Source organism: Dicentrarchus labrax, unplaced genomic scaffold, assembly GCF_905237075.1.
Source record: "Dicentrarchus labrax unplaced genomic scaffold, dlabrax2021, whole genome shotgun sequence".
NCBI classification, from domain to species: domain Eukaryota; kingdom Metazoa; phylum Chordata; class Actinopteri; family Moronidae; genus Dicentrarchus; species Dicentrarchus labrax.
In genome coordinates, this window is record NW_026136720.1 from 5,594,082 (window position 1) to 5,607,610 (window position 13,529).

At 42.5% G+C, this 13,529-nt stretch overlaps 1 protein-coding gene across 1 annotated transcript in view; it reads right to left on the minus strand.

The window, feature by feature from the left end:
• Positions 1–13,529, minus strand: part of tmtc2b (transmembrane O-mannosyltransferase targeting cadherins 2b) — a 92,123-nt gene that overhangs the window by 49,654 nt on the left and 28,940 nt on the right. The window contains exon 2 of the mRNA XM_051381498.1: positions 1,300–1,876. Within this exon, the coding sequence (XP_051237458.1) occupies positions 1,300–1,876 (577 nt within the window). The remainder of the gene's footprint in view (positions 1–1,299; positions 1,877–13,529) is intronic.

Sequence of the window (13,529 nt, forward strand, 5' to 3'; positions counted from 1 at the left end):
CTTGCCACATAACAAGTGTTCTTTTTTGCTGGGGCATGCTGGATAGCCACCCTCTCATTGGCTGCTCCAGAGCCCTTTTGTCACGTTTGTGCACACGTCTTGCTGAATTTTTTATGATGGGTAGAGAGTCACAAATGTCACATTGACTAGACAGCAAACTGTAAATACTTCTGACAGGAGCTGTTGGGGAAAAGGCTACTTAATGGCTGAATGGTTCAGAAGCGACAAGAACATATAAAATGGCCATCCTTTTTTGTTATCTCAGCTACTTCTTTTGAAAAATGTTTTCATCTTCTTCTCTTTCTTTCTCTCGCATTGTGTGACGTAAATATACAAGCAAACACAGTTGACACACACAGCACACACACACACACACACACACACACACACACACACACACACACAGACAACCTCATAAAACACACATATAGGGAGGAAAACTCCAGACACACTTGTTCCGTATTCATGTGCAACATGTGGCAAACAGCTTCATCATTAGGTTTCATAAAGACATCATCCATTTTAAAATAATTAACACTAATGGACTTAGAAGACTAGGAGTAATTAGCTATTCACTCTCACATTTGGTTTGGTTTAACTGACTTCTTATTGGTTAAATTAGTTCTTAATTTAGATATTTAGGATTTAGTTTCTCCCGAGAGAAGAAAACAATGTATGTGACTGTTTAAGGTGGAGCCACATGAAGAGACAAATTTGGATTCAAATAGTCAGGATATAAAATGTGTAACAGGCAAGTTTTGTGTGGGGTTTGGGCATTAGAATTATTTTATTCTATTCCAGAGGCTGAACAGGGTAATGGTAATAATAATAAAAATTTAGGGGTAAAACTCCCTCCTACCGATTACTATAATGATTCTTCATTACCATAATGATACTCATCATTCTCATCAATTACATTCATCTCAGATCACCCATACATGCATTCATAAATATACACGGGTATGGGCTGTAAAACATCATTTTTTGTGCCTTCTGCAAGGACGTAGAAAAAAAGATTCTGTTTGCTTTCCTTTCCCAACATGTGTGTTTCCTTGCATTTAATGGAAAGCACAACAATCTGGCCTGAATGACACAGCTGTGCATACATTGGCAAATGTTTTTCAAATCACATTGTGATGAAAAGCAAACAAAACACACACATATAGTGCACACACAGGCACACATACCTATATCAACTTTCCACTGCTGTTTGCCAGATTCTTGCGAGTCAGGGAGCGGGTGCAGGAAATCAGATACAAGTGAAAAAGTAGCACCACGGGGTGAGAACAAACTGTTTACCTTGTAGAGGAGCATGATGACCTGTCGCAATTTGAGCCTGTGGAAAACGCAGACGTCGTACAGCGCCGATATAGCCAGGACGGTCACTCCGAGCTCCTTCCACAGCATGCTGCATGCAGCAAAGATCAGGCTGCCCAGGAACCAGGCCACGAGCCGCCAGGGCCCAGCCTGGCCCCGCAGCTTACAGTGACGTATGTAGCACAGCAGGGACAGCAAGAAGAACAGGGCGGCACCTTCATCAGCCCGTCCGACTACGCCCGCCACCGCCTCGGTGTGGATGGGATGAGAAGCGAAGAGCAGTCCGGCCAGCAGGCTCCACAGGCCTCCTCCAAGCAGCAGGCGAGCCAGGGAGGTAAACAGGCCTGTCACAGCCCCGTGGACGGCCACATTAACCAGGTGGTAACCCCAAGGCTCCAGCCCACCCACAGCGTGGTTGAGGCGGAAGGAGAGGGTGCAGAGGGGCCGGTAAGACTTATGGCTGCCACTGTGTGTGAGTAAGGTGCCCCAGAAGTCATCATAGAAGATGTTTGTCCAAGGGGTCTCTGGAAGCAGGTCCTGATTAGTCTTGATTGCACGGCTGTAACGAGAAAATGAAAAGATTATAGGAGGACTTCTGGTCACAGAAAACATGATGTATACTGTGTAAAGATAAAATGTATATTTGATGTAGCATTGAATACTGACATTTCTGTCTGTTCAATTAATGTCGCACTCCTTCCTGCCTGACCACTTTACAGCCCTGCTACATTCAATAAAAAGTGCTCCATCAGACACAGTGTTTATGGTACAGTACACTGCAGATTTTCTGAGGAGGATGCTTAGCTATTCTTTACCAGTGCGGACTAAGCAGAAAATATAGGCTGCTACGAAATGAAACTTTGCATTTGCTTACAGCTTCACCCTGAGAGTGTGGTCATGTGGCATTCACAAACAGAAAATCAGAGGGTGAGCTTGAAGCTCTGGGCAGCTCTGCCACCACAGCCACAGCTCTTACAGCTGTGGACTTGGGGATTAAGCAAGAACGCCACACCCTTAACCACAATCAAACACTGGCACGCAGTAGGGGAACGCCATGTTGGCAAAATGCAGCTCGGAGAGAAGGCGACCTGTGGTGACAATCGACATGGCAGCTCAGTTGGTCTGCAGCGTGCAGGGGACGATGCGGCAGTGGTGTAAAATGGAGAGATATGTCCATGCTCAAGGACTTTTCTAAACACCAAATGTGTACTTTCAGCCTGTCTTGGCAGGCAGGCCACTAAGTAAGGGGCCAGTTTGACTTCCCCTCAATCAGGGATGAACCTGCGTGACCTAACCTAATGATGCAACATCAGCCACAAGCTGTGTGTGTCAGTGGCTGGGGGCGGGGGCGGGAGGGGCAGCCAGCAGGGGTCAAGGGAGGAAAAAAAGGAAGGCACGTTTCTCTCTTCAGGAGTGTTAAATGTTTTTCCAATCATTTCTGCCAGGTTACGAGATGTCTGAGAGAGCCTCTGCTGCTTTCACTGGGATATGGTGATGCTGATGATTTGAAGGCAACAGAATGAGCCTCTGCAGGGAGAACCCGGTTGGCAATAGCACAACAGAGGTGTTGTAATTAAAGGCGTGATAGATGGGACATGACACGTGATAACAAGCCAAGCACACCAGGTTGTAATGTGTCCACACGGCAGCCACAATTAACGCACTCAATTTGTTCAAAGAGAGATGGGTGGAGAAAAGGTGGGAGGGAGACAGAGACAACACCAGAAAAGAAGTAAATTATTCTTTTTTATCTGTGAATAAATATGTGAGGAAAATGAACAAACCAAAAAAGAGTAATAAACAGCTTCCTCTGCTGTTCTGAAGCTCTTAAGAATAACACTTTACTTTGGCAGCTGACACCTCTCAGTACCAGAAAGCTCATGGGGAGTTTGGCGGGGTACAGTGGGGATTGCAGTATTCATCAAATCACAAAATGAATTGGCTCTATCTGAGAAGGGGAGGGGGGGGGCACACATAGCTCATCTTCTGATGGATCTAAGGGAAATAAATACTACCTGGCCTCAGGATGTTGGAAGGGCCATACAAATAATCAGCTGGGATATAATAGAAATGCCTTGGATGTCAGCGCACAGATGATTGGGTTTCTCTAGCCTCTCTACTCAGACCGACGGAAGCTCCACCCTCCGCCAGCAGGCTTAAGAGTCGGTAGCCCAGCTCTCCACTTCATGACTCAGATATGCCAGTTTATTTTTTCTGGCCCATTTGTCAAGTGAGATCTTCATTCCACCGCAAGATGCTCACATAAGAGGCATTATGGTTCAATTACATCTCAAAGCCATTTTGGAGACAAGTGTGCTCTTTTTCCATTGCACAGAGCAGTGGAGCCAGTGGGGCAAGATACATTATATATTGCCTCAAAACCACACCAGATTTTGCTGGCAGCACAGCACAGACAAAAGCCAGTGCCAGTCACTCAAAAGCCCACCGCGTTTACAGCCTTGGCTTCCTGAGTCTCCTGCTTTTATGTCACAGAGGCAGGCGAGCACCTAACGTACTGTGGTTGACAAGCAGAGAATCGAGGAACGCAGAGACAGAGGGGGGTATAACCTCTTAACCCACTCTGTAACAACTACTCTGAGCGGATGAATGGGATACACCCACATCTGATTTTACTACATTTGCATCACAGTCCAACTTGTCACGGTCAGTCTTCCCAATCTATGGCAAATCATTAATCCTGTGAAGGTCTTCAGACCCCATCATCAGACCTTCTACAAGGAAAGAGGCCAGCTGGAGAGGTAGATTGAGTTTCTGCGGCTGACCGGGCCTTTTCCTCAGTAGAGCTGGCGGCAGGGAGGACCTCTCCGTGCACTGCAAACCTTTTCCAGCCGGGAGCACATTCCTCCCCCAACCGCGCGCCTGTACGCCGACTCCCAGAGGAACGGAGGGATCATGTGGCCCCTAACGGGAGAAGCCCCTGAAAATCTTTTCTACCTCCTATTACTCTGTCTCGAGCATCTACATCTTGCTGCTGACCTCAATTCTTCAACAACTTGTCTGGCTCTCGATCATGTGCCTCAATCTGTTTGCTAGTCACACTGTGGACTGAAATAGGGGGTGAAGTCAGAAACTAAAGTTTTGTCCTTGTTTAGAATTTATTATGTGAGCAAAGTCTTTGATTATTTAAGTAAAAGCTTGTTTACTTATGTAAATACAGTATGGAATATAGAAGACGGATAATGCTATGTAAGCTTTCTGTGCCAGTGCATTACACTGTACACAATAACACTAATTGGAATGACTGGGGTGAACCCAGGGACCCAAGAAATGTTAACAACATTTCCTCAACTCAATATTTTTTGAAAGTGTTACATGACTTTACCAAAACAAAGACGTGCGATACCGCTGTGGTTCATATCAAAGGCCCCACTAACTCTCCTCACAGCTTCACAAAAAGATCACTTTCACTCCAACACCACTTCAGAAAGCACAGACAGGACTATGTAAATAGCTAATTTCCTCTACCATGCAGAAACTATTCCCAGTTTTTCTAAATGTCTAAATGATTTCTTATTCATGAACAAATTATTAGTTTTTCATTTAGACTAAACCATCAGACAAGGCTCTTGTCTGATGGTTTATGTCTATGGCAATTACCATTTGCATAAATGTATCATTTGCATATAAAGTGTCTAACAAAAGACAATTGCTGACCATGTAATTATAAACAGAGTAAAACAATTTCCTACAAGGATGTCCCCCGAACCCTTTCTGCTGAGCTCAAAAGCATTTCCATGAAAAATGCTCCTGCTATCTCCTTATCTCCTTAGCTGAGAAATAATCATGTGAGCGCTAACCTCTTTTCCCCTGGAACAGTTTCACTCATAATGTGAATGCACCAGCAGGGTGGAGAAAAATAGGCAGGCTCAGTGACTACCGGATCCCACACAAAGAGGCTATCTAAAATTGAAGATTGATTGGCTTTTCCGTGCAGAGTCTAAGCAGTGGGCGCACACGCAGGAGATGAGACTGGATATTAGAAAGGAGATTGAAAACCAAGGACATGTCATCAGGTTTTTCCCTTTACAACTCTCTCAATGAATTTGAGATGAAGCTGTGAGTGAAAAAGAGCTGTATGACCAGAATAAAACCTTTGTAAAAACCCTCCAAAGCCTGAAGGACGGTACATAAAAAAAAGGTAAACTATTCTCACCAAAGAATGCATATGCTGGTCATCTGTCTGTAAATCACACAGGGACAAAGCTTCATTTCAAAGCGAGAGACACTTTGTGTTGCTGAAAATATCTGGACAAGGACATTCAACATGAAAACAAATGACCCCATTGTTCTTCTTTTTATAGCATTTATAGCAATCTCCTGTTTAAGATCCTTGTTTGAGAATGCAAGACAATGTATGCTAAAGTTAAATTAACACATCAATGCTTGGAACAGGAGGGTGAGGCGAGGGGGTCGTAATCTGTAACTACACTGCTAGATACCACTGAATGGTATACATTGGACCTCCTTTAAAAAGATTTAAATGAGAAGCATAAGCAGAAGAATATGAACCTTACCTTAGCTTAGCATAGACTATTGAAACAGGGGGAAACAGTTAGCATGGTTCATATAAGAAAAGCCGCACACCAGCATCTCTAAAGCTCACTAATTAGCACACTATATCACATTTGTTTAATCTGTACAAAAACAGAAGTGTAAAAATATATCTCTACCTCAAAACTCTATACGCTACCTTCCACAGTGTTGCTTCTGCCACCTGTTGGGTTCATTTACTTAATCCTTTTTAGAGAGGAAAGTTTACTTCTCTCACATTCTGTGCATGGGGTTTCACCAGAGCACACTGGGAGGAATAAGCAAACAATTAAATATCAATCTTAAGCCAATTGTTTTTTAAAAGAATAACAACACTAAGACAAATTATGCCTTAAGATCCTTAAAAGGCATAATAAAAAAATCCAGTCACTGATCTATTACACAAGGACAGATATAAAAAAAAAATAAAATAAAAAAAAATAGAGGAAACCACTTAATGATAGTCATACTGATACTACAGCGGGTGACAAAAGCACAGACAAACTAGTGCCCAGTTTGGATATCGAACCACTGAAGAGAAAGTCAGCCCTTTAAAATACAAGGCATATAAAGATTTCCATTTGTGACAGCATGTGAAAAGAAAATGAACTCTGGTGGGAGTTTGGGGAAAGTGATCGAAGGTCTGCCAACTATATGTCATCACCCAGCTTCAATATCTGAAAGAGGCACAGTGGTATTTTTAGACTGCCCACAGAGACACCGGGGTAGCCCGCTCAGTGCTGTTTCCGGCAGGCTCTTTTGTCTAATGTTTCTTCCCATGGGCATGCTAGCAGGTCATTAACGACATACCTCCACTGCACTTATGGTACCTAATATAGAAAATAAGTATTTTCCTATGGCCAATAGTACATATTCAATTTATTCTCTTTCCTAAAATGTTGTATAACCAAGGGAAAAAAAATTAAAATGCCTTAACAACATAATTTCAATCGACTATTTAACATGTAACATATTTCTGCTCTCAAATCTCTTTATGAAATGAAAGATAAATAACGTCCTATTTTTTGCCTTCAGGGTGCTGTGATTAATATATTCAGTGGCATCCAAAAAGCAATCCAACTCTCCAAAACCTCATTTGAATACATCAATTATTAATATAGACAGTGATGGAGATGAAATGTGCAAAGATTAGGGAGGTGGGATAATTTGCCAAATGAGAGGGGGAAAATTGCTATTTTGGGGCATTGTTACAAACAGCTTCTTAAAACACAGGGATACGGATGATACCCGCAAGCCACTGGCAATGAACGCCAAACGAGATAAAATGTAATCAAGCATAAACATTTTAAGACTAGCTCAGCCAGTGAGAAAAAAAAGCACCTGGGTTCCATTCAGCACGGAGAAAAAATCCAAATTTGTTTTGGCTTGCATTCAGAACTCTCCATATCTTCAGGCTAAAATGTAATTAATAACTTCAGTATCAAAGTGTCACTGAATGTTTTGATATTTTAGCTTTAACAAGAGGGCAGCGCAGTGAATGAAAGATGAGGAAGCCTAGAGAGGACAAACGGAGAAAGCGAATGTGGGGGAGCTCACTGTAGCCAACACACCACCACTGAAGGCGCCGTAAAATCCCTTTTGTCAAGAATGAATGGCTGCTTTCTCCCATTTGACATATGCGATTAGTAAGCCTATAATAAAAGCCCTTAATAAAAAGAAAACAGCTTCAGGGAGCACTGAAGAGCCTTTTTTTAAACCAAATTTTTAGTTGTTGTTTGGGCTGAAAAAATTGATCACAGTATTTGAGTGAGAACATTCACTATCACATTTTCTCATCAAACTAACCAATACTGTATTCATTTACAGGAAAAGAAAGATTGGTCATTTTAATTTCATTTGCAGTACTGTATTTTTTTTAACAATTCCTGAGAGCAAATTAAGATGTTATATTATTCCTGGCTGTGGACACCTGATTCCTCCCACCATCATTGTAATTGATGAAAGGCAGGAGAGCAAGGATGGATGAGATAGTGCCAACGGACAATCAGGATAAAGGTCAGGGACTATGGTAATTAGGGCTAGATCTGGGTGGAATCTGCTCCTACTGAACAATTCTTACCTTCAATATTCTTATACTTGTTAGTTTATGTCTCTACTGCATTATATACGCTAACTTTTTAGGTGTACAGTAACCACTTTCCTCTTTCATTTCTTCTTGTGAAATTGTATTCCTTCAAGTTGCATCTTATCCATTCAATCAAGAAAAATACACCTCCTCACAATAAAATACATATACAGTATAGATACTGGATCCGTTGCCTCAAACATTGCTGTAAGTATAGTATAGGTTTTTGTAACATTCCTAATCATATTGCAAACCTGCATGCATATAAAGTGCACACACAGAGATCTCACGAAAGGCGCACTAAAAAGGATCAAAGAGTTCAACATGCAACACTGTGTCCAATTCACCCAGCAGCATTCCTTAACTGAGTGGAATAGGTCTTCCCTTCAGGGAGGGTATTTGCATTGCTCCACTGGCACAATCATACACACTCACTCCATTTCATGGCACAACAGACAAGCAAACACTGGGACACTGAGACACTGAGTCTGGAGCGGGGCAGGCTCATCCAGCACTGCAGTGTGTTTTAGCTCGGTGAATACCCGTGCCTGCTGTTTAGCATCTCTGATCAGCCCTTTGTCCTGTACGGGGCGGGCACAGTAGGGCATGACCTGAATGCTGATCCCCACAGCTAACCAGCCAGCAAACCAACCAACCAGTAAGCCACACTTCTATCCAGCCAACCAGGCTGAGAGAGCAGGAATCCTGGCAGCCCAGAACTGAATCCCATGGTTTAAAGTTGCCAGAGGCACGTATGTGTCCTACTCAATCCTCTGATGTCCAGCAGAGGCCTTAAAGCAACTGCCCTGCTTGATAAAGCTGTCTGGAAGTTTGTCTCTATTACTTTCTGACCAACTAGACTTCAAAATATCTTCTAAGAATCTAAAACTTAATTTCAAAAACCTCAGTTAATACAAACGGGAACAGAATGCATCATTAAGGTAGAAGAATTTGTTTAATTTTGCCATGGCTGGGGATTTTGTTGCTTATCTTCGTGTTGAAGCAAGAATTGAGGTGACAGAAGCATCCTGACCACTGTCCAAACCAGAAGTGTTCTAAACAAATCTCCAAAAGTGTAAAGTTATGTGATGTTTATAGTCGCTTCCAGGTGTAGGAGCAAATTCCAGGAGCTGCCTGTGCACAGCAGAGCACAGTGATATACACTCTGATTATTGTATCCAATAAATCTGTCAGCATGTGGAGGGCTGTGGCAAGACAGTAAAGAGTCACCCCTGTAGGCCTCTCTCTCTCTCACACACACACACACACACACACACACCCTCTCTTTCTCAGGCACTAACTCTTCTCTTTTCTTCTGTCCAAACAGAAACTGTTGCTTTGAATCTTTCACTGCCTCCATCTTCAGCTGACTGCCTCGTTGGGAAAGTGAGGTGGGCAGTCAGGGGTAAGATCTTTCCATGGCTGCAGCTCAGATGGTTTTCATAAGAGTTGGTTCCCTCCTTGAGGGTGAAATTCATTTGGAGCCACATACTGACGCACAAGCACCTGTGCCTTCAAAAAAGACTAGCTCTGTGAGGCTATATTTGGGCATAATGGTATTTTAAACAAAGCAGGTTTGCCATGTTAGTTTAGCATGTTAGCATGCCAATATTTGCTCATTAGCACTAAAGTTCTGGGCAAATAAACATTTTGACCTGATTATGGCACTAGATTAAAAGTCACCAAAGTCAATTTAATCCTGAGGGTAACATCAATATTTATACTAGCTTTCAAGGCAATCTATCCAATATTTGTTGAGATATTCCATTCTGGACCAAAAGTGGGAACCTTCTGCCCCTCGAGCCACACTATTATAGCCAGTAAAAGGGCATACAAATGATTTTCAAAAAATATAAAATCAGAGAAAAGAGAACACGCTGACAAATCACCCTTTGATATTTCCTGGAATAAAAGTGAAAATGAAATGAAATTAGGATGTGTCAGCCAGATTTCTAGAAAAAGAATCACTTGAGAAGACTATTACTATAAAGTAACAGTACCTTTCTTATAAACATTAATATGCTAATGAACCTAACTGTATTTTATACATTGCCTAAATACTGTCTATATTTAGTAGAATTTCTTAAAGTGGTCACCAAATGGAAAAATCGAATTTCTCAGTGTCTTCGTCCCTATTTAGCCAATTTAACACTTAAGTGGCAAATTTAACCAAACGGGTTCTTATTAAATAAACGTCACAGCACAACAAGAAACAAGAACATGGTCTTTGTTCTCAAGCTAGTTCTACCTCCATGTTTCCCCTCAGCCTGACCCATGTCTAATGCTGCGGTAGTCACCCAGGATCTGTTTGGAGGGGGGCCACTCCACCGCACTCCTCCTCACAACAGGAGGGCTTTTGTCACGCTCTGACCTTTTCGGCCATGTGGTAATAAATTTGTTTGATTTGTTCCTCCTCTCCAGTTTGGAGTGCTTCTCTTTCACGTGGAGAGGGTGATCAATGCAGGGAAGGCTACTCTTTCTGGGCTCTGGACCGTGTTGCGTGCAATACCCATGGCCCACCACTAGGCCGTTTCAGCATTCTGGTTTAGGCTCGGAGCATGTTGACCCACGGAGGGGTTCAGTGAGACCCACACCAGATGGAGGGGGACCAGCAGAATGGGATGGAAAAATCCTGCACAAGCCAGAGCTCAGACGTCCATGCAGAGAAGCAACAAATGAGTGAATGGATTGTCTGTCCAGCATTTGCCATTCTTCTTCCCAAACCTTTTTGCATGGAGGGGCTTTTACGAGGCACAGCAGCCCTGAAGGATGAGCCTGAATCATGGCACATCAACGAGGAGGCCTCTGCTCACTGATGTTTATTGCATGGGGGCTTAGGTGCAGGAAGAGCCTTTGAGAATGCCAGTGGAGCAGAAAGGAGAAGACAACTTTAGTGCCCCGACCATCAGCATTTGAAACAGCTGTGTCTTGTCTCGGTTCTCCTCACGGCTATATGGCTGTTCTGTTTAAATATGAAGATGCTGCCTAAGTGCAGGAGGACTGAGGGAGCTGGTTGTCCTGCAGGCGTTGTTATTAGTGGCTATTTTCTTGAAGCCCCGTGCAATCAATCAAACACAAACAACTATGAGAGAGCCAATCAGCCAAAGGCACTAACAGCTCTGGAGAAAGAAGTCAGATGGGATCCAGGAGAAAGAGAAAAATTGATTACTTTGCTCTTTGCTCAGATCATACTGTCATTAGCTTTGTATATAAACCTTTAAACAGGCTTCTTGCAGTCTCTCCGGGCTCACCACAAGACAGCAACCAGAACACAGCATGAAAGCCTATTTGGTAAATTGGGACACACACACATGCACAAAGAATCATTACATTAATAAATGGCAGCGTGCAAGGATGCAGCTCTGAGTGAACTCATTAGATACTATCACAACAGGCCAGTGTTCTCACACTGCTCTCCACCCAGCCTTTTTTAAACTCTCCCATTTGGGCTCCAGTTCGAGGCCCTAATTGAAGGCACATGTAACCTACTCACAAAGAGATCGAGGACCCCCTTCGACAGCCACGTGAGTGTGCAGAGGCTGTCAGTGTTGACATGGAGGGACAGGGGGTTTGGTGTTCCTTCAGGGATCAGCAGAGTCTTTCTATGACACGCTGGACTGCCGTACGTACCTCTGATGGCTGATACTGCCGGCTCATTAACTTCTGCTTGCTTTCAGATAGTCAGGGCCAATGTGAGCCAGAACACGGAGGAGAAATAAGGTTAAGGCACGATGGTAATCTGGTATTTATTTTAACTTAAATTGAAAACGGAAAACTAGGCTTTAGGGGGTTGATGCTTACATGTTGCAGAGTTAGATGAAAGATCTGCTATACCGTAGGTTGAACACTGTTTAAATGTGCAACTGAATGAGACTCTGAGCAGAGAGAAACAGATGAATATCGGAGAGAGAGACAATGAGGAAAGCTAAACTTTACATCAGGTCCATCTCCACGGCCTGAAGACTGTTTTATAAGGAACCTAAATATCTCACCATTGCGTGAGACAGCAATGCCTTGTAAACCTATAAACATGTCCAAAAGGCACCCAAATAGCCTCTTACGTGTTTTTAAATGCTTTGTCTTCCACATGGTGTCAATTTGCATTTTTGCGAAGGAGCTCATTTACGCATTTGAAATTTTATTGCCACCAAATCACACAAACCACACCGCCTCTGTAACCAGTGCCTGGGCTTTTTACAGACTTTGGATTTCCTCACTTAGTTTTCCACTTGTGTAGAATCTCCTCATATGCATAAATCAACACATGTAAGTAAACACACTGATCTGACAGAAGTTCCATTCAGATCATAGCTAAAAAGCTTTTTACCTACTTGCTTTAGTCACACCACACTCTTTTTTGTTACAGCATGCAAACTATTTGCCCTCTATTTCAGGCAAATGCAAAACTGTGTATTGAGTATGCACACAGTATTCAGATTACTTACACTGCTGAACCGCAAAATCAACAGTCACAGAGAAGAAACACCAATATGATAAAAAAGCTGTGCAAATCAGACATTTCACTGTTACAAATTCAGCGTACATGCATATAATAATAGGCCTTTGTGCGCTGAAATGGACAGAAATGGAAAACCTCCTCCATTAACAGTAATGTTTCCTCCCATGTCTTGATGTCTTCTCCCTATTGTATTGTCACTCCTGTCGCTGCACCACAAAAGACTTTCCCCACCGAATCTCTTTGCCTGAGTCAATAACATTCAGAGGCAATTTTCCTCAGTTCCCATTGTCGGGTTAAATTGAATTCCAAAATAAGATACAGCATACTGCAACAGTCAGCACTATTGGATTTTCTAAAACCATTTGTTCGACACAGGCAATGGTGAACAAAATGCCACATATACATGATACAAAACATAAAATATTAATAACAAAATAACAAAGTCAGACATACTGTACACGTTGATGAGGCTGTAACATTAGCTTTGAATTACTGTGGGATGAACTGAACACAGCTGATTGGATAAAGTGGGCAGTAATCAATGTGTTTGGCTGAGTCTTGTCTTCTGAGAGCATGTATCGCGCAACAGCAATCTATAGTTTCTCTGTCCTGGGGGCAGCCCTGATTGTTAAACAGACAGCTGCTTGTTTTCTTGTCCCTAATTGGGTGGCATAAATGGGTCATGTGACTCCACACTAGAGAATTGCTTGATTTCAATCACAGGCTTGTGATGAATTTTAGAAATAGCCCTTGGTGTTGATGAAATAGCAATATAGTAGCTATATTTTTGGTGCTTTTTGTCTGAAATGTATGAAATATAAAGTCTGTATTGTAAGAAGCCCTACAAATGGGGCAGCACACTGGCCTCAGAGGTTTGGAAGCTCGTATTTTTTTGATGAGGGGTTATAAAAGCTTGGCATCACTGAGATCTGATGTTACAGAGAGTAACAAAGTAAAGCGGGTTGAAAAATGTACATGGGTTGGGCAGATATTATAGAAGATATTATGAAAAGAATCTAACCCAGCTCTGTAGATGGAAGTTTTTCAACCAACTGATATCTCAAAATCTTACTTGGACTTTGCAAAAACTGTGTCAAATACTACAGGCAGCATGGT